This window comes from Martes martes (assembly GCF_963455335.1).
Source record: "Martes martes genome assembly, chromosome: 7".
Classification (NCBI taxonomy): domain Eukaryota; kingdom Metazoa; phylum Chordata; class Mammalia; order Carnivora; family Mustelidae; genus Martes; species Martes martes.
The window spans coordinates 117326231-117346799 of record NC_137894.1 but is presented as its reverse complement, the minus strand read 5'-3'; the positions used below and the strand labels follow the sequence as shown (position 1 = coordinate 117346799).

Sequence of the window (20569 nt, the reverse complement as noted above, 5' to 3'; positions counted from 1 at the left end):
GAAACTCTCCAGTGAGGTCTGATCCACACTGAAGGTGGGAATTACTGGCCATCACATCATTTGTTCAAACACTCATCTTTTATTAACACTATCTAAGACTACCTACAGAACCCTTGTGACCAACACGATTCACAACTGACATACCAACAGTAAATTACTCCTTCCTCCATTCTAGCTTCCTCAAATCTTTTATGAGTGATGGATTCCACTATTGCTAAGTCTAATTATATTACATTTTAACCCCCCTCCTTTTTTAATCTATAAAATCCAGAAGTTTCTAGCTGTAATGGGAAGACGAAGAAGCTTACACACAGAGCACTGGTGGGTTCTTCTTTTCTATTGTGATGAAGAATTTGCCAATTTTACATGGCTGCAAAACAAAGAATGTGCTGCCTGTTGTTCCACACTGTTCATCATTGATTCCAGGCATTTTTGACAGTTCTTTCATATTTCGAACACAGAGATCAATTTCTCCCCCTCTGGGAAGGTGAGGAGTTTGACAAACATGCAGAAAGCAGGTCAGCCCCACTTTACGGACACAGCCTAGCAAAGGCGAAGATGCTCTGATCAGGAATCCGCTCCACCCTCCGGTCCGCCGGTCCTCCGCTGGCTCTTTGGAACGGCAAATGAACAGGAAGAGAATCGAGCAAAGACCCCAGACTCCTAGTGGGTCCAACAATACCTTGACCTTCTAACGGGGAACGAGAGACAGAGAACCTCTTCGGTTCTTCGTTTTCCATTATCTCAGGGGTCAGATGGGCAGAAATGTATCAGCAGATCTTAAGAGCTCCTAACGCTTCTGCTATTAGAATGCAAACCGGGGACTGAGGGCACCCAAGAGATCAGAGGACCAAGCAGTGAGTCTGTGTGGCTCTCCGGGCAGTGAGCTTTACTCAGCACCTGAGTAAAATGAAGGTCATGGGCCCTGAGGACTCAACATTCAACTTTCAAAGTGCGTTGAAAACAGAGTGACGTTGGGTGACTGGGCACAATACTCACACGATACGCCTGGTACCTAAGTGCTCAAAGATACCAGGGGCTGTTTTCCATCGAAATAAAATAATGTAAGACTGAACGAGAAGTGTACAAGGAACAGCATAATGAAGGCAAAACGCTGAGATTAAAAATACCCTGTGACCAACTCAGAAAATAAAATGGAAGTCAAAAGATACCATGATTTGATATGCAAATAAAATTACAACCAACTAATGGATTTTTAAAGTTTACACTGTAAATGAGCACTTTTTTTTTAACATGCAAGAGTGAAACCCTACAATCTTTAGCCTTTTCTACTCCCTGTCTTGCCAATTTTTTAACAAAATAAACTGTATATTTGGAAGTACCACCATTAGAAAACCTTGTCATTCAATCCAATAGCTATGTTACCACATTAATTCAGCATATCCTTCTACATATGAAGCACAACAAAGCTTCATATCGATTTTTTGTAACTGAGTATTTTTTAAGAGATTACTCTAAGCAGAAAGTTGAAATTTAGGCATATTTTCTCAAAATACATCACACCTCACTTACCCTTTTAAACATACACAGAGAAGCGTACCGAATATGAGAATTTAAAAAACTATTTACAGTTTCTGTCAACTATACTGCTTACAAGTAAATATTAGAAATGTAATTATGATGCAACTCATCTAAATCCTCACATTCATTTTTCATGCTTGGCCGAATTAAAACTTGCAACGACACGACAATCTAACAATTAAACTCCTTTAGTGCAAGTTAAAACTGATCTTATTGTGGTTTTACAGTTCTTCTGCCAATGATTAAATGCACACCACTCTGAACGACTGGAAAGAAAGATGTCTTATAAGTCAAAAAATTACTGGATGCTATCCAAGCAATGAATAAGCTCTTCCTTGCTGTGTGCAAATTCAGCATTTTGGTGGGGGAATTAACACAGTTATGTTAACAAGCTTAAGATTCTAAGGATTTTCTAATCTTCTAATTGTCTAAAAGGATGAGCTCCCCAAACACCTCCCCTTCCCACCTCCTCCCAACGCAATCCCCCATCCACCATTACCAGTTCACTCCTATAGCCAAAGAACTCCCACCTGGTGAGGAATCACTGATAATTTCATTAATCTGAATATATACGGACTACTCTGTACAATTTCTCTGCCACACAGGCACTTAAAAAAAAATCATAAAGAACAAGCTTAAAGCACATGAAGAGGGCAGGACTGCTGAGTCAGCATGAAAATCAGCCATTTTCATTAAGGCCCTCAATATCAAAAGGCCAAAATCTTTGGAGAGGCCATTAATGTATTTTTCGTGGCTCATTAAATGGCTCTGAAGAGGCAAAAAGAAACATAAAGAGCTAAATGACAAGTCTGAATGTCCAGGATTTTATTTTTATTTAGGCCCAGAGTGGAGCCCAGCATGGGGCTTGAAGTCACAACCCTGAAATTAAGACCAGAGCTGAAATCAAGAGTCAGATGCTTAACGGATTGAGTCAACCAGTCCCGCACCTCTGCCTTCTGCAACCCCCCCGCCCCCCGCTGCCCAGGACTTTTTTTTTAAAAAACGGAAAAAAAAAGCGAGAGCAACAGACACTATAATGTTTTGAATCTGCAAACTTTAGATAAAGTCATCCAAAAAATAATTCTTTAAACTTAGAACATCAAAATCTTGTGGATTTTTCTAACTTTATACATGTTTGGCCACAATATAAAAAATACAAAATACACTGTGATTATTTTTAGAGTGGAGTTTTTTTTTTTAAAGATTTTTTTCTTTATTTATTTAACAGAGAAAAAGAGATCACAAGTAGGCAGAGAGGCAGGCAGAGAGAGAGAGAGAGGAGGAAGCAGGCTCCCTGCTGAGCAGAGAGCCCGATGTGGGGCTCCATCCCAAGACCCTGAGATCAGGACCTGAGTCAAAGGCAGAGGCTTAACCCACTGAGCTACCGAGGCGCCCCAGAGTGGAGATATTTTAAAGACAAATGGAAGGTAGGGTATGGAACAAAAGTCCCCTCGCTCAGGACTCATGTTTAGCTAGCTCCCCACCATGGGCCAACCTACCACATAGACACCACAGGCATACAAGATGCTGAGATATCCTTGCACATACCATGGAAGCAAGAAACTACACTGGCTCTGGCTCCTAAAGGCATTTTACTTTATTAAATTTCCCTTTTCAGGGAGCCAGGGTAGCGCAGTCAGCTAAGCCTTCAACTCTTGGTTTCAGCTCAGGTCATGATTTCAGGGTCGTGAGACCGAGCCCTGCATCAGGCTCCACGCTCTGTGTGGTGTCTGCTTGGGACTCTCTCCCTTTAGGGCCCCTCCCCACATTGTGCCCTCACTCTCTAAAATAAATAAATAAATCTTTTAAAAAAATTTCCGTTCTCTGAAAACTGATTATCCAGGAAACTTTCTATAAACCATACTTACTAATTACAAAACCTGTACCCACCTAAGGTGAGAGACAATTAAAATGTTTCTTCCATAAATTGATTTTGGATTGGTTCCTATACCAGAGAAGATATTATGTAAGACCCAGCCACATACACACTTTTTTAAAAGAATCTGTTGTCACAAACACCGTTAGTTGACAACCACTGTTTATAAGGGCACTAATCTAGTTGCAAAGTTTAAATGTCCCCACTATAAAATATCAAAATCATAAAAGCTGGGGTCTCCCACCGGGGAACTGTTTATTTAACCACCAGACATGGAGAAAGGTTAGAAAATGAGAATTTCCTAAAAAGTTGGTGGGAGTATAGATTGGAACAGAGTGTAAAATTGGAAGACAATCTGGCAATATCTATAGCAAAAGCATTAAAATATGCATGAAATATGCATATCCTTTAACGAGAAATTCCATGTGCAGGAAGGAGGGGCATATGCAAGCTAACCATTAAAATAGACAATAGGACTTTTCTGAAAGCCTGTGGGCAAGAAACCCAAAACTACCATCCCTCCCTCCTCCTCCGAGGCGCGGAGTCTGAAGGCCACACCGACTGACGCAGGTGAGTCTTCAAGGAGGTCAATTTTGCGTGATCAGCGGGAGTTCCCTGGGCTTGGCCCTGGGGACCTTACAAAGCAAAGTTGGGTGCCATTTCATAACAGTAAAGTTCCAAGAACCGTAATATCCGATTAAGAGGCATGGCTCCTCTGACCCTATAGAAAACTGAGGTAAAAGCTAGAGCTCCCAATGAGCAGCCCTCCAGACATAGCGTCATGAAGACAGAGACCTAAAGTAGGTCAGGCAAGCGCTCAGCACTGCGGTGAGCTGACTTTTCATTAGACCAAAAATGACCTGGATATTTAAAACTGATCAACTCAACTAGCCTGTTTGCTGGGGGCTGCTTTTTCTTCAACGGCAAAGTTACGAAAACAGCACAGAGTTCCCAGACACCCCTCACTCAGTTTCCCTGATTTAAGAGCTTACATGATCTGGGAACATTCGTCACAACTAAGGAACCAACTCTGGTACGTGACCATCAACCAAAGTGCGTGGTTTATTCACATTCCACTAGCTTTTCCCTCGTGTCCTTTGGGTTCCAAGAACGCATCCAGGATATTGTGTTACCATTCAGCCCCTGGCATCTCCCTAGCCTCCTCAGGTCTATGGCAGTTTTCCAGACTTTTCTTGCCCCCGATGACCTCGACAGCTTCGAAGAGCACCAATCAGGGATTTTGGGGAGTGCCCACCCCACCCCTGCCTTGGGGACAGAACTATTTATTGTCTGATGTTTTTCCTGTGATCCGGCAGGGGTTATGGACTTGGGGGCCGGTGGGGGGGAAACCACAGAGGTGAACTGTCAGGTTCATGACATCCTATCAAAGGTGCTTGCTGGCAACCTCTCATCATGGAAGTTAGCTTTGAGTACCTGGGCCAAGGTGAGGGGTGCCCGGTTTTCCCACTATGAGTCTCTTCTTCTGCTCCCTTCCATACTCACTCTGTGGAAGCAAGTCATTCAATGCAGCCACTCCGGGTGGGGAGTTAAGCTCCAAATCTTGGAGGGGATGAGTATCTCCCTAAATTGTCTGGAATTCTTTTGAATGGGAGATTTGTCTCTACGCCCATTTACTAATTCCATCATTTATTTACACCAGTGTGGACTCACAGATACATACCTTACGTTTTGGGTTATAACTCAACACTGTTATTTATTTTGCTCCTCAAACTGTCCCAGTTTTGGCCACTGGGAACAATTTCAGGTCAGCTCTTGTGTCTCTTTGTCGTACCCTAGTGTTTTGTTTTTTGAGTATCTCCTTACTTTCCATTTCTCCCTATTTTTACCACCAAAACGCCTTACTATGAAAAGGGCCGTCCATCATGGGTGCAATTCTCTGTGTCCCCTCCCACCAAAACTCCTGGCCACCAGTATCTCGGAATGTGAAGTCACTGGCAGTGCAATTCGTTAAAATGAGATCCCACTGGAGGAGGGCAGGCCCTCCCGCCCATATGACCAGTGTCCTTATACAGAGGGGAAATCTGGCACCAGGAGAGCACCAGGTGAAGATGAAAGCAGGGACGGAGGTTCTACAACCCAAGGAATGCCAAAGAACACCAGCGACCGCCGGATGCTAGGCCTGGCACTGATTCTCCCTCAGCCTCAGGAGTCAACCCTGCTGACACCTGGATCTCTGACTTCCGGGCGTCCAGAACTATGAGAAAATAAACTTCTGCTAAGCCACTCAGTTCTGGGGCGCCGGGGTGGCTCCATCAGCAAAGCATCTGCCTTCAGCTCAGGTCATGATCCTGGGGTGCTGGGATCAAGCCCCCACACCAGGCTCTCTGCTCAGCAGGGAGTCTGCTTCTCCCTCTCCCTCTGCTCCTTCCCCTGCTCCTGCTCTCTCTCTCTAATAAATAAAAATCTTTAAAAAAAAAACTTTAATTATAAAAAAAAAAATCACTCGGTTCTTACTCTGTTATAGCTAATGTCACTGAGCTCTGCATTTCCATCAAAAACAATTCACAGTTGGGGTGTCCAAAGAGGCAGGTACAGAGGAACAGCCTAACACACATCCAGAAGGGTACACTGGAACACGGAGGCCTGAGTCCATGAGCTACAATATTCAGCACTGTATCTGGCCCTGAACAACATCTGGGGCAGTGTTGTCCGATGCCTCATTGTCCCTGCAGTGCTCAGGCACCTGCGGCTGGGTGTGGAGCTACTCGCCAGGCACACCTGCAAGCATGAGCAATAACCACCTACCCGGTACAATCACCATCACGCTAAGCACCAGCCCTGCCAACGCCAAGCACTTCCCAGGTGTCCCACACAGCTGACGAGTGATCCCCTACCTCACAGAGGACCTGCCAGATACTATCAAGTCGGCATTTCTGGTCCCTGTTTAATGACGTGCTTTGTCCCACATCCATCCTCCCCAAGTGCCATCAACAAGTGGCCCCGGGGCTTGGACTTGAACCAGATACCACGTCACTGTAAGCTATCCAAATACTGTAGGGTCATACAGTCATTAGGACCCTAAACACACACACCAGACGACCCTGAAGCAAAACCTAAGCTCCGAGACGAAGGGATAGCTGTCCCCAGGACATAGAAAGTGACTTGTCCTCAGACTGAAGACACGGAAGCAGCAGGCTAGCTAGAATCTGATCCATCGTCTCACCCCACAGCCAGTGACCTTTACGGAGGTGAAATCTGAGCACCCCCAGGGGTAGATGCAGAAACTTTTTTTTCTTCTGTCACCTGGGAGAAGAGGAACTGGAAGTGACAGAGCAGGATCTGAAGTCGTCCACTGGAAATTACTTTCAACACAAAAGCTCTGGTTTGCGTTTTTATGCCAATGTTAAAAAAATCACATGAAGTCATTAAGCTTAGGCCAGCTCGGAAAGCCTCTGCCTGAGTACGCAACCCCCAGAGCTCTGCCGTAATCCTTCAAATTATTAAATAATTACTGTGTTTCCCTTGGGGTCGCGTTTGGCAACAAAGTACTGTCTAAATGAACCAACGATAGGACCCAGTGAATAACACTTATGTTCTTAACTTCCTAGGAACAAAAGGCTAAGAAATACTTCCAAGATACAAACTGGGGAGGAGAGTGAGGGTTTTCTGTGGGGTCTGGAGGGTGGGGGAATGGAGAATGACTAAGGAACCGGAGAATCTGGGGAAAATCCCAATAATGAGTGTCGCCTTCCCCACCAATGTCAGAGATCAGTAATTCTCCCACCCCAGTTCCCTTCCATCTCAGGAGGAGCTACAGCCACAAGGAGAAAACCAAGCATATGGCTCTGTCCTTCTGGACATCTCTACAATGCTGGCTGGCTTGCTCTGGAAAATCCCATTTCATCTCCTACAGCTCTATGACCTCAAGTTGTCATTTCCAATAGAGTATGCTTGCGCTGATTTTTATGAACACAGACAAAAGCTGCTACAACCTTTTTTTTTCCTCCCCCAAATCTTTCAAACCAACTGTAGTTGCTATGTAGGGTTATTTGTTTCTAAGGCAACAGCGTATATCTAAGTACTAATGGCCTGTCCTTTTGCCAGGCAACAAACAGCCTTGTGATGCAACTGCACCTGTCTCGGCTATGCGTTGCTATGGAGATGCTCCAGTTGCTATGGCTACCATCACGCTAATCGCCTAGCAAAGGCAGACATACAGCAGTCTTCTCCGAGAGCCCAGCTGTTCTTGCGCGTCTCCTGCAGAAGACTGATTGTCTAGGGCCTGTGACGGAATGCTTCTCAACCAAGACGCACAAGAACTTCATTAATGTGGTTGCAGAAGATCACTTTGTGCTCCCCTCTGCACAGCAAACCCCAGACAAGGGAAAGAATCTGCAAAGAAGTGGACCATAAAACTACTAAAATCTACGAACCCATGCCATCCCTCACTCACAGAAACACACAGCCCAAGGATAAGGTCTCTCAACTGGGTGCTTACGACAGAAACACATTCTTACGTTAAAAAATATATATATATTGTTTTCCAGGAGGGAGGAATATATTTCCAACCCTAGCGCTATGGGAGATAAAATCAATTTTAAGATTTGTATCTGTGTTAATACTGTGGCTACTTTTTGTCGACTCTAACATTAACACCTCCATTTTATTTTTTATTTATTTATTTTTTAAGGGACAAGCTTCCCACTCTCTCCTCCAATTACATCTTTGTAAAAATGGCACCCGTGACCTCACTGTCTCGACACAAATGGGCATGGGGGGGGGGAAATGAAAGCCTCCATTGTCCTCTGCTATTCTCCTTGAGGAGGCAAACACCAAGTAACCACAACAAAATGATCGCTGTGGAGCAGCGTCCACATGGAGACCAGGAATGACAACAGTCCAGTGAGTCCTTGGGTGAACACCTGTAAGACGCCCGCAGTCAGAGGCTGGGACACGACAGAAGCGCTTACATGACTCATCCCCGCTCTTCTGTCCCAACAAACCGTGACACACGGAGATGTTAAAGCTGCCACCTTTTCTTGGTAAATGTTTCTACCCAGGAAGACAGTATTTCGCCCACTGGGAAGCCTTCTGAGCACGTTCCTCTGCAGCAGCATGAAGTGGTAAGGTTTGCGGGAAATACGACACTGCGTACGCCGCCGATAGTACCTGACTTCTTTCTCATTTACCTGCAGCTATTTTTTGTATCATACAGCCTCTTAAATTAGTTTCAGTGCCCGTCTCTGCCAAAATAATGCAACTTCAGTAGACCAAAAGAAAAAAAAAAAGTCTGAATTGCTTACCTTTGATATGCCTGAGGAGAGGCAGGAGGTGTATTGAACACGTGTGAGTATGGGTGGTAGGGTGTCTTTTTCAAAGCCTGAATTAGATTTTGTCTATACTCTGGGTCTATGCACCACAATGACCCTTTCCCAATGCTCTGCAAAGAAAAGGAAAACATAAAAATGATTAACAAAGCAACATCCAGTGTTCCGCAGTATGCAGATGAATAGCAATTACCACAGTTACTTATTTTGAAAAGCCTCTCACTTATGTGTCCTTGTCTGCCAGCCAGAAATACGTAATATTGGACACTGACCGGATGGCACCATAAAATGCACTTTGGTCCTACCTGGATTAAGTGGGGCACACAAAATGAACATGCTTTTCCCAGGGGACACTGGTACAATAATAGTGTAGTTTTTACATCCTGACGGACCCCAAACTCAGATCCCTGTATTATTTTTCAGGGTCAACTCTGAAGGACGTACGTATCCCCCCTTCTAAAAAACGTGTTCTAAATTTGTCAGATTGCAAATGGGGAAAGAAAAAGAGGGCAGGGTACCCCAAACTCCCATCGCCGCTGTAAAAAATTCGAGAATTGTGTTTTTAAACCATCTTTTTTCTGTACAACTTTGCAAGAAATGGAAAAGTAATCTGCTTGTTTTTTCCTACTTACTCACAAAAGAATGACATTTAAGCTTCAAATGGGTTTCTGTAATTACCTTCCCCAAGAAACAAAAAGAACTCGGGCAGCAGCAGGGGGAAGGGGGGGTGGCCACAGGGAGCCCGAAGCCAGAAGCCAGAAGCCAATATTTATTTTCTGAACGTCTAAGTTCACATATTCTGCCCCCAGCCTGAAGAAGTTGGATCTTTAGAAGTCAAACTTTAAAAAGCAAATTTTTTGAAACTGGTTCCATGGAAAGACTTGCTTCTGAGGCCTACTTTTGGTCTGTGGACCACATTTTTATTTAAAAAAAAAAAAAAAAGGTCAGTCCTTCTGTGAGGCCCACTGACCTGGCAGCAGGCCGATGGGCAGTCACTATTCTGAGTGCATGCTTTCAAGTGACCGAATGTACCCAAGCTGTTTGATAAGGTCCTTTGTAAATATTTACTGATTTGAAGAGAAAAGAAGTCAAATTACATAAACCCACACCCACCCCATGCTGGCAGCCAAGGGACTGACTCCTTTTCAGAACTACTGTACGACAGAAGCAATAGTACTGCTTAACTCTTAGAGAGGGGGGAAAATGTCCCAAGAAAATCCCTTAGAAGGGGAAAAAAAAAAGTTAGTCCTAAAATCTTTAAAGAGGATTTTAAAAATTTGTATTTCAGTCATGAGTTCACCCAGCAGTTGACTTACAAACTGATTCACAGAACCCATTAAAATTCTTCTCTATCACATCAGATGGGGGGCGGGGGGGGTGGGGGGGGAGAGACCCAGAATTAACTCTTTCTGGTGCACCGAGAAGAGAGAATTGCTCCAAAAGCCAAGATCAGTGGCTGGGACCTCTGAGGCACCCCAGCCTCCACCCTCTCACCTACCCCGGGGAGGGGGGTCGACGCAGAGGCCTGAGCCCAAACACGGGTACCAATCAGGCTGACCCGCCTGAGCAGAACACCAACGTTCCAGTTTAACTGGCTGGATGTGTAAAGACATGAAAAATGTCCACTTTGAAAAATCCAACATCCTTATGTGGCCTTTCCTTTCACGCATACATTTTCAAGCCCAGAATAGTTGAGGGGCACTGATGACGCTCTCCCAGCAAAGCAGGAGGCCAGCGGAGGAGCAGCGGGGGTCCACTTCTTCTTTCCTTTGGGAAACAGGCGCAGAGCGCACTTTCTAAAAGAGGTGTGAGTGAGGATGGGGCAGACCAGCAATGACCAAATCCAGATAATGCAAAATAAACCACAAAAGCTGGTAACTCAGGGCAGCGGGGTGGCGGGGTGGCGGGGGGGGGGGGGGGGGGAGGAAATCCCTGGCCTGACTCCACCAAGGGTTCCCTGTGGAGCCTTTGGGATCTACTTGAACACAAGGCCTCCAATCAGCTACCTGGAGGGCCAGGTCCCACAAGCCACCCAAACATTTCTGCAAGGAGATTATCTCAGCTCTGGGAACCTAAGAGCTTTGTTTTCAAGGTGGCTTTCAGGGTGGGGCCGTTTAATCTTACAGGGAATAAAAATATAACAAAGACATGAAGGATAATTGACCCTCTTAGGCAAATAACAGTAAGCAGGGAATGTGGTTTCTCTTAATCCGGCCTAAGTATCTTTTTTATTATACTACATTACTATTTATGAACTAAGTGGAAAAAAACCACAACTGGGGGTGGGGGAAGGGTTACAACCTAACTGATACAGGTGCAAAAGGCAGGGGTGGGGGTTACAGGAAAGACCGGGAATTCTGGAGCCATTGAGACGTTTCCTGTGTGGCCCTGGGCAAATCATGGTCCTCAGAAAGTCTTGGCTTCCTCACTGGCAAAATAAAGACCCCCTCAGGGATGGGTGTGGGGCCCTAGTAACAGCATGAAGTCACACACTTGTAACAGGCACCATGCCTACAAGAGTAATGCTGGATGACCTCACGAACATCTTCTTTCTGACAGAAGAAAGGGAGCAAAGCTGGCCATCCAATGCCTTTCACTAAATCAGATCTGAGGGGCACCTGGGTGGCCCAGTCGGTTGTCTGAGACTCTTGATTTCGCCTCAGGTCACGATCTTGGGGATGTGGGACGGAGCTCAGCAGAGGGCTCACGTGCTGGGGGTGGGATCTGCTTGGAATTCTCTCTCCCTCTCCCTGCCTCGCTTTCAAAAATAAATAAATAAATAAAACAAAATCTTCAGAAATCAATCAATCAAATCTGATTTTCCCAAAGCTGTCCATCATAAAAGCAGCATCAAGTTCCGAGCGTGGCCGTGGGAGGAGTCTCCAGCAAACCCACAGGTACTGTAGGTCCTGGCTTGGCAAATCCAGCGTGGAGAGCCTTTCTGCTTTACTTCTGTGAATGTCCCCGGCTGCCCTCTGCACACGGCTCACTCCATGTGCTCGCTCCCGTAACTTCTCCCGTGCTCAGGGAGCCACTTCTGATTCACAGCAGCCTTGCCCCCCGCTCCTCCAAGTTTTCTTTCACCCAGGCCTTCACACGGTGATCATCAGGCCGAGGTTTAATTTCAAACTGCTCTGCACATGTGTACAACAGTTATTTGCTGCAGACATGTGCCCAGGCTTTGGGTCATAACGATTCCCACCTTGATCAGTTTTGCATTTCACCAGGAGAGAACCTGGAACTGCTGATAGGTTTTTGCAGACCAGACAGGAACTTCAAAATCTCACACTTAGGGATGCCTGGGTAGCTCCATCAGTTAAGTGTCTGCCTTCGGCGCAGGTCATGATCCGGGGGTCCTGGGATCAAGTCCTGCATTGAGCTCCCTGCACAGTGGGGAGTCTACATCTCCCTCCCCCTCTGCCCGTCACCCCACTTGCATTCTCTCGCAAATAAAATCTTAAAAAGTAAAAATAGGGGCGGCTGAGTGGCTCAGTGGGTTAAGCCTCTGCCTTCAGCTCAGGTCATGATCTCAGGGTCCTGGGATGGAGCCCCGCATCTGGCTCTCTGCTCAGCAGGGAACCTGCTTCCCCCTCTCTCTCTGCCTAATTGTGATCTCTCTCTCTGTCAGATAAATAAATAAAATCTTTTAAAAAAAAAAAAAAGTAAAAATAAAAAATAAATCTCATACTTAAAATTTCCAAAGAGAGAAAAAAAACCACAAAAAGCATCTTCAGGACATACCCCCAGGGACACTGTCACCTGCCTACCCCCTCCAATGACGATATATATAGAGCTTGAAAGGAACAGGAAGAGCCTGGCCACTGCATCTCACCTCCAAGTGTCCTCCTTGGTCTCACGGAACACCACAGAAGAGTAAAAAGGTCGACTTGAAAAAAAATTTTAATGGAAATATGCACAGAGAGAATACTCAAGTTTCTTAGGACAGGAAAAACTACATTTAATGCCCCTAACCGGGGAAAGACAGCTGCAATGTGATTATAGTTGTGTAATAAGTTTAGAGTCAGAGCTTTTATAGAAATTTCTGCATCTCATCCGAAGAATAGGGTTTGTTTTTTTTCTTCTGTGACAACTGTGGGGGCCACCCATCATTAAATGCTAAGGAATTCAAAATAATAAGGAAAGAAAGATCTTCATTCAGAGATACATTTTTGTGTATAGATATTCTTTAAGATGACATTTATACATATACAAGTATATAAAGATGAAAATGTGTCTCTGAATGAAAATCTTTCACACACACACATATAGCTTGAAAAAAACCAATGTGAAAAGGAAAGGGCTGAAATAAGTTGAGTAAGAAGATAAGGATGAGGCCAAGTTTTGTGTTTTAATTAAAAAGCACCTGGGGAATAGCAGCTCCTCGTTACCAATAAAAAACATCAGGACACAAGAGGAAGCTTATGTTGTAGAAAGAACTGATTAGTTGGAAAGGTTAAGAAAAAAAAAACAAAAAACAACCGGAGATAAAACAACAACTAAATGAAGTCTTACATCTAACTTCTAACGATAACATTTTCTCCTGAGACGGTTCTAGCGACCTGTGACTCTCTCCCATCCCCTCATGTAGAGTATGTCGTCTGTCAGCCTGCCATCCATAGGGGTCTTCGGGGGCGGGGTGGAGGGTCTCAACATTAGGTTGTGAATTTCTGAGGATGAGTACCAAATTCTAAGATGATTTTCAAACTGTGCGCTCTCACATTCATGGGTCATGGAGTCAGTGTCATGGGCACAACCGGCACGGTTTTCATGGCACAGAACAGAATCCCACAGACTAGGACACACAACATCCAGGGTAGAATGCTGTTCCGTGAAGCGTGTGCATGTGGACACATGTACACAGGCTCATGCTGGATCACGAGGAAACATACACTTTGTAGATTCTGGGTCCAAGACGTGTGGTACGTGCTGCTCTAGGACAATGATTTCCTTTTCTTCCCCCCATTCTCACCCCTTCTGAGGGGTAAAGCCTACTTCCGGCAGTGACAGAAGAGTCACCAGGATACCCCTGGCAGGGGAGGAGCCCCGCGAGGGAAGAGGGATGAGGCAGGACCCAGGTCAAAATGGAGTGGGGAGCTGGGTCTGTGTTCTCAGTGCATCATCGGAAATGATTCTTCTCGATGGTTCTGATCTGCCATCTCGGGAGGGCGCTTCCAACACCACCTACCCTTGTTCCTTCCCTCCTCCATATGGTCCCCGCGACATGCCAGGCACATGGGGGCGACGCTAGTGAATACAGAACAACACAAAAAGACACTGCTCTCTTGAAGCTTGGATTCTAGAGGGGGAAGAAGACAGCAAGGAAGTAAGTGAAGAAATAAATAAGCAAGATCTTACAGACTGGAGTGCCTGCCGTGAAGGAAATAATGAGCAACGAGTTAGAAGGCAGGGACCTGCCGCCATAGGAATAAACGGGTTGGAAGCGGCAAGAGGAACTGCAGAGGTCGTCGTGACTGATGCCACAGTCCAGGCCTGAGGGGACCGGGTGGCAGCAGGGAGGAGGAGGAAGAAGGGCAGCTTCTGGATGTATTTTGAACCAAATGGACCTGGCAATGGATTGGAAGTAACAGGTAAAGAAGAAAGATGAAAAATGTCTTGGTTTGAGCAACTAACTGCGTCAGGGGGGTGGGGTCCAGTGCTTATCTGAACGTATAACCCTCGAGATGTCTCTGAATTAAGAACTGCTGATCAAGGGACCTGAAAGACCTTGCTGGACATACGCCCCCCCTCTTCTCTCCAGCAGCTGTAGGCTCACTGACCCCCCCCCCTTTCCTAGCAGAAGCTCGGGAATGCAGAAAGGTGGATGTGAGGTGGGCTGGCTTTAGAGGTTTCCCATCAACTGATTGTTTGACGGTGGGTGGGGGGGATTGGGGGGGGTTGGTAAACCTCTTCTTAAAGGGTCAGAGTAAATATTTCAGTCATTGGAGACCATCCGGTCTCTGCTGAAAAGCAGCCACAGGCATGAAGGACAGACATGCTGTGCTTCCAGAGTATCTGATTTACAAAAACAGAGCCCGTCCTTCACCACTCCCCTGCCCCACAGCTCTATACCCAAACCCGGGGTTTGGACTCAAAGCTCCTGCAGTTCTGGGAACCCAACACCAGGCACAGGGTCTCCAGGAGCTAAGAGAGCTAGGCTGGTCGCGTGGGATTGGGGTGGGGGTGGGGGGAGATGATGACCTAAGTCAAGTGCTTCAAGGCACAAAAGGGGGAGGAGTCGAGCACAAAGAGGAGGAGGTACAGATGGGATGAGGAAGCCCGTCAGTATTAAGAACACACACCTCTGGACGCCTGGGTGGCTTGGTGTGTTAAGCCTCTGCCTTCAGCTCAGGTCATGATCTCAGGGTCCTGGGATCGAACCCCGCATCAGGCTCTCTGCTCAGCGGGAGGCCTGCTTCCCCTCTCTCTCTGCCTGCCTCTCTGCCTACTTGTGATCTCTCTGTCAAATAAATAAATGAAAATCTTTAAAAAAATAAAAATAAATTTAAAAAATTTTTAAAAGAAGAACATACACCTCTGAACTGCACCTCACTAGGTGGGTCTCTGGGTCTCAATTTTCTCCTCTATCAAGGAGGTGGTCAGACTAAATCACCCCACAGACTAAATCAAACCACATGCTTTGAGAACGTGTTGCTATAGATTTGTCAACGTACATGGGCCTTCACCGCTCCATCTCCTTCCCAGTGTCCCACTCACTGTGCATCAGAAGACGGGATGGGATGACATTTTTCATCAAGTTGCCGCTCTAACCCAATACGCAGAAAGTCTTCCCGGGATCTGGAGGGCGGGCTTACAATATTCCGGAAGATCTCCTGCTATAGCCTCCCACCCGCTAGTCCCAGGGTGCAAGAACGCTTCCCAGCCCCACCCCCTCCAGCTCCTCCCCTACTGTGGCGCTGGCTCCCACTCAGGCTCCCCAGGGCCAAGCTGACCTAAAGGAAGAAGAGAAGGAAGGTGGCAGGGAGGGCAGGGGCCTGGGGGAGGGGCTGGCAGGTTCCATCCTTCGCCAGAAAACCCATCCTCGGTGCCCCCAGACCAGGCTGAACTGGGACTTCGACAGTTCACAAACCCATTCAAACTTCCCTGGGCCTAACCAAGAATGCCCCTTGGGTCTCATTCTGAAACAAGTCACTTAACACTTGTTGCCATGACACACCATGACAGGGAGACGGGGTCCACCTTTTCGGGCACAGGACCTCCAGAGGAAGGCAAACAATAAATGACTCCGAAAGACTCTGTGAGCTGACCAAAGGGCTATGGAACAGCAGAGGAGGACAGAGATGAGCCATACAGGGGAGGAAGGTGTGAACACTGTACACTCACTCACACACACACACACACACACACACACACACACACGGTCCTCAGCCAGCCCATCCTACGGACCCACTCAATGCCCACACCCCCCGTGCAGGGCAGCCCCCAGCTGGAATGGGCAAGCTCTTAAAGACAGGTCTCACCGACCCCTCTCCCCTTCCCACCAAGCCCCCCACATAGTTTCGCTCCCTTGCGTTCGTGCTTCCCGGGGCTGTCAAGATGGTGAAAGGCAACTACGCCCAGGTGCCTATGAGAGGAGCCAGAAGCAATGCCGGGACTTTCCTGGGGAGCGTTCCAGAATGCATCCCACACATGGCTCCCAAGCAACAAAGGGATCGAGCTATGTGGTTTTGGTCTACACCGCTACCCTGCTGTTACTAGAAATAAAGCACTTCTCCTCCCAGCCTGGCAGCGTCTTCACCTCTGTATTAGACGTCATACTATCTTTTCTGAGTCATGTTGGGCTTACATGTGGTCATGCACAGAATGGCCCTAATGCGGTACCGAGCACGTAAAAGGCAGTTAATCAATTCAATGCTCCTCTCTGTCAAAGGAAGTCACAGGAGAAGCTGGGACATACTAGAAAAAAGAAAAAAGAGAGAGAGAGAACAGAGAAAAGTTATGCTAACAAATGACCATGACCTCGTACCCCACCAAAATGCTTGGCAAGTGAGTGATTCCTAAAGGCCCTTTTTGTTCTAAAGTTCTGTCATTTATAATGTAAAGACATCAAGGGGGATTTTTGAATTTTAAATATTAAGAAAATGATCTGAGGAACTAGCCAAGTACATGAAAGAGAGAGAGGAGGAGAAAGAACAAAACTGATCACAACGAATTTTTATCTAGACAGATCATTGTTCACATCCCACAACAAAACAGACAATTACTCCAGAAGAAAGATTTTAAAAAAAGAAGTCACGTCAGATACTTGAATTTCCCTAACAACTTTGCAGTGCGGCCCTGTTTTTAATGTCCCTCTGTGCTCTCCCCGTTCTGCTCTTTTTTTTTTCCCCCAAAAGGAGGGGGAATGAAAAAAAAAAAAAGTATACTCCTGATCCAGACAGAAGTTTCACTCAAGACCCCAGCCCGTGTGCCTCAGTTTCTCTCCATCCTGGGGTAGGGCCCCTGCAGGAAGGGAGGACCAGGCCAGCCTGCTGGCATCAGTAGCTGGAAACGGAGTCCCTGCTGATCACAGCCACTGGACAAGGCGTCCTCTGAATATCAGATATGGAAGTCACCCCCAATTCTGCAACCGTCTTGCTGTAATTTTATAGACGTGTTCCAAAAGATGGAAAGCATGATCAAGATGTCACCTGCACAATATTCAGAGACGTGAGCTGTGTGGCGGTTCTGGCGCCCCACACCTCTGTCAGGGGCACACCTCGGCTATCTCGTAACCCATTCCCCCCCCCCACCCCCGGTTCTTTCATGAGCATCTGCAGATCTGGGGGCAAGGGAATGCAGCAGGGACAGGTAGGCAAGGACACAGGGCACAGGTTCAATGCTTCGTCTGCCGTGGCGACGCTGGGCAGGCTGTGTGTGTGTTAGTCACTGCAGGAAGCTCAATCCTGTCCTTGCATTCACACAGAAATAAAACCAAAATCAACCCAACATTTGCCTTAAAACCAAATTAATCTCCAGGAAAAAACAGGTGCAGTGAAGGGGGCAGACACTGAGAAAGGAACCCCGTTCGTCAGTTTCCCAGGGCTCTGCTTTGCAGGAATCGTCTTCGGTTCACTCAAGACCTGGGCATTACTACTCCATAACCTCCACCAGCCATCAGGCCGGCTTTCCTGGGGCGGAGCTGGGGGCAAACCTGGCGCGGGTCCACGCACGAAGGCAGGTAGAGCCCCCACGTGTCTGGGTTGAAATGAGTTATTTCTCCTATTCCCCAGACTGCCGTTTCCCAACTGCCAAAGGCAGGCGGGAGCTAGTGCACTAAAATCAATCAATAATAAAATGATCAGCAAACACCTGAAATATATTTATGGATACTGTCAAACTCTACACTGGTGATCTCTAATAAAGAAAGGGGAACGCGCACCCCCACAACACCCCCACCACCTCATGCTCTAAATCAGAAAGCTGAACAATTAGCATCTGCAGAATCACTGCTTTATCCAACTAAATCTTCCAAATTCGTTTCACCCATCTGTCCTCTGGGGACGGTTAGCAGCTAAGGGTTAACTCTTTTCCCAGATCTACAGGCTCACAGTGTTACCTGGGCAGGCTGAGAAGGAGTATGGGCACAGAGAGGTTTAGAAAACTTTCAAGCACTTGCAAAACACACAGGAAGTATGAGAAGCTGGTTCCTGGATAGGCTTTAATAACAGCCAGGCTCCATCACTTCAAAGAGGCGAACTCAGATGAATTCCAGATATCGCGTGCCCCCCCACAATAGATGGATAAGTAAATTCTTCATGACCGCTAACAATTTTATTACAGAAACAAAGATATGCAAATGTAGGTTTTATTTGTCATATGGTATGAAATAAGAATGTGCAGTGGTGTGATAAAATGGTCCAAGATGTGGATATATTCCTTTTCATAATTTTTTAATAACAGTTGTTTGTACCGGAGACGCGATCTTAAAATAAAAACTGCGTAAGCAAATTACAAAGAGGACACGTGACAGAATAAAAGACATATATTAGATTGCCTTTTCATGCTTTCTTTTTGTTTTGTTTTTTTTTAAGTTTAAAAGGCAAACTCATTTAAAGCCAATAGATACGAAGGGAGATAAATTTACCATTCATTGCACTGGCAGAAATAGAAACTCGGTTATTTTAAAAGTTCAAGACCCAGGGGCACCTGGGTGGCTCAGTCGGTTGAGCGTTGGACTCTTGATTTTGGCTCGGGTCTCAAGTCATGATCTCAAGGTTGTGGGATGGAGCCCCGCATTGGGCTCCAAGCTCTGCACTTGGTCCCTCTCCCTGTGCTGCTCCCTCCCCAGCTCATGTGCGCTCATGCTCTCTCTCTCTAATAAATAAATAAAACCTTAACAAAAAAAAAGCTCAAGTCTCAGTAAAGGACTTTTATCAACAGCCAGCACGGCGTGGGGAGGGAAAAGAGGACAGCCAGCTCTAGCTCTGCGCTCGCACTCTTTCCAGCACCTCTACTTTCTTTAAAGTGACTCGGATGCTGCAAAGGATAATTACCACAGTAATGTTTTATGGAGGGTAATAAAGGCACATGTGGGTCTGACAAACAGAGACACCCTCGGCTGGATTACACCTGGCCCAGCTAGTGCCATTTTATCTGCTCGTTGTCAGTAGTCACTCATCTATTTTTAAATGTTCCAATATGATCTTATCTAACTGGCACATATAATTTGATCACCTTAGTTCCATAACTAAAAGTTGTCCAATGTACCAGGCCAGGTAAAAGTTACAGTTATGGGGTGTGTATGTACTGGGTTTCAACCTGACAGTGATGACCTTTTATTTATTTAAAAAAAAAAAAAATCATAAACCCCCCCCAACCCCCCCCCAACCCCGCCAGAAAACAGGCACACTGGGTTATTGGTTTCTTGGTATGTTTGGTTTGCAAAGGGGTGGTCGCTGGCCATGGGACCAATAGGTCACCAGTCTCCCACATGTTCCACACAGGCGGCCTTTGCTGGGGCTCCGGGGCCAGGAACCCAGCTTTTGGCCACAGCATCTTGCTATGACTGACTCAGCCCACTTGGAGGGAGAAACTGCCTTTCCAGCACCTTTCAATTTCAGCACAAGTATACCAGTGGCAAAGGCGATCTTTTCAACAAATGGCGTTGGAGAACAGGCTGAGGCGGTGACATCAGCTGCAAGGACAAACCTGCAAGCAGCCCCAACCCAGGTGGGGGAAATGACAAGGAGCAAAGGATGCTGTAAGTGTTACGGATTCCTTTTCTAATCTTGTAGGTGCTAATCAAGATGGGGTTGGGGTGGGCAGAGCCCAGCGGGAGTAGAGGGCATGGGCCAAACTGGTTTGGGGTGGGGAGGGGTGTCAAGAAACCCGCCAGTAAAAAGAGGTAAATCCAGAATTCCGAAAGAACTGAGGCCTCCCAGGCACCCTAGGCAAAGGGCAGGGAGATGCCAGAGAGGTACAGAGGATGGAGTGGTAGAATGAACTAACCATGTGATTAGCACTAAGGGAAACATTTAAGGGAACAGAATCTATCCAAAAAGACAAGCTCACCTGGACCCTGGGAACCGTGTGAAACCACAGGAAAACCGTGGCCAACGCTGAGCCACCCGACCCGCAGCTGCCTGCAGCCAGGACACGAGGGTATCGAAACTCTCCCCTCCTCGGCCTCACACGGAGTGTCCTCGAGGCCAGTTTCAGAGTCCTGCCAGGGCAAATCCCACTGGTCCTCCACGTCGTCACCGTATCTTCCAGACAAACTGTGTTCCCGTGAGGTTCTACAGAAGGTGGGAGTCGCTGGCCTCCGTATCCACAGACCTGTGCAGTTTCGGTGATACTCAATGTGTGTCACCCGGAGGGGCCAGTGTCCAGACTGAGCCCTGCCCCCTCTGGGGATTCATCTGGG

General features: G+C 46.6%; 1 protein-coding gene across 4 annotated transcripts in view; it reads right to left on the bottom strand.

The window, feature by feature from the left end:
* The window catches only part of FOXN3 (forkhead box N3), a 391874-nt gene that overhangs the window by 159457 nt on the left and 211848 nt on the right, over positions 1–20569 (bottom strand). For all 4 annotated transcript variants that reach the window (XM_080807758.1, XM_080807757.1, XM_080807759.1 and 1 more), the window contains one exon: positions 8683–8819. In XM_080807758.1, coding sequence (XP_080663884.1) covers positions 8683–8819 — 137 coding nt within the window. The remainder of the gene's footprint in view (positions 1–8682; positions 8820–20569) is intronic.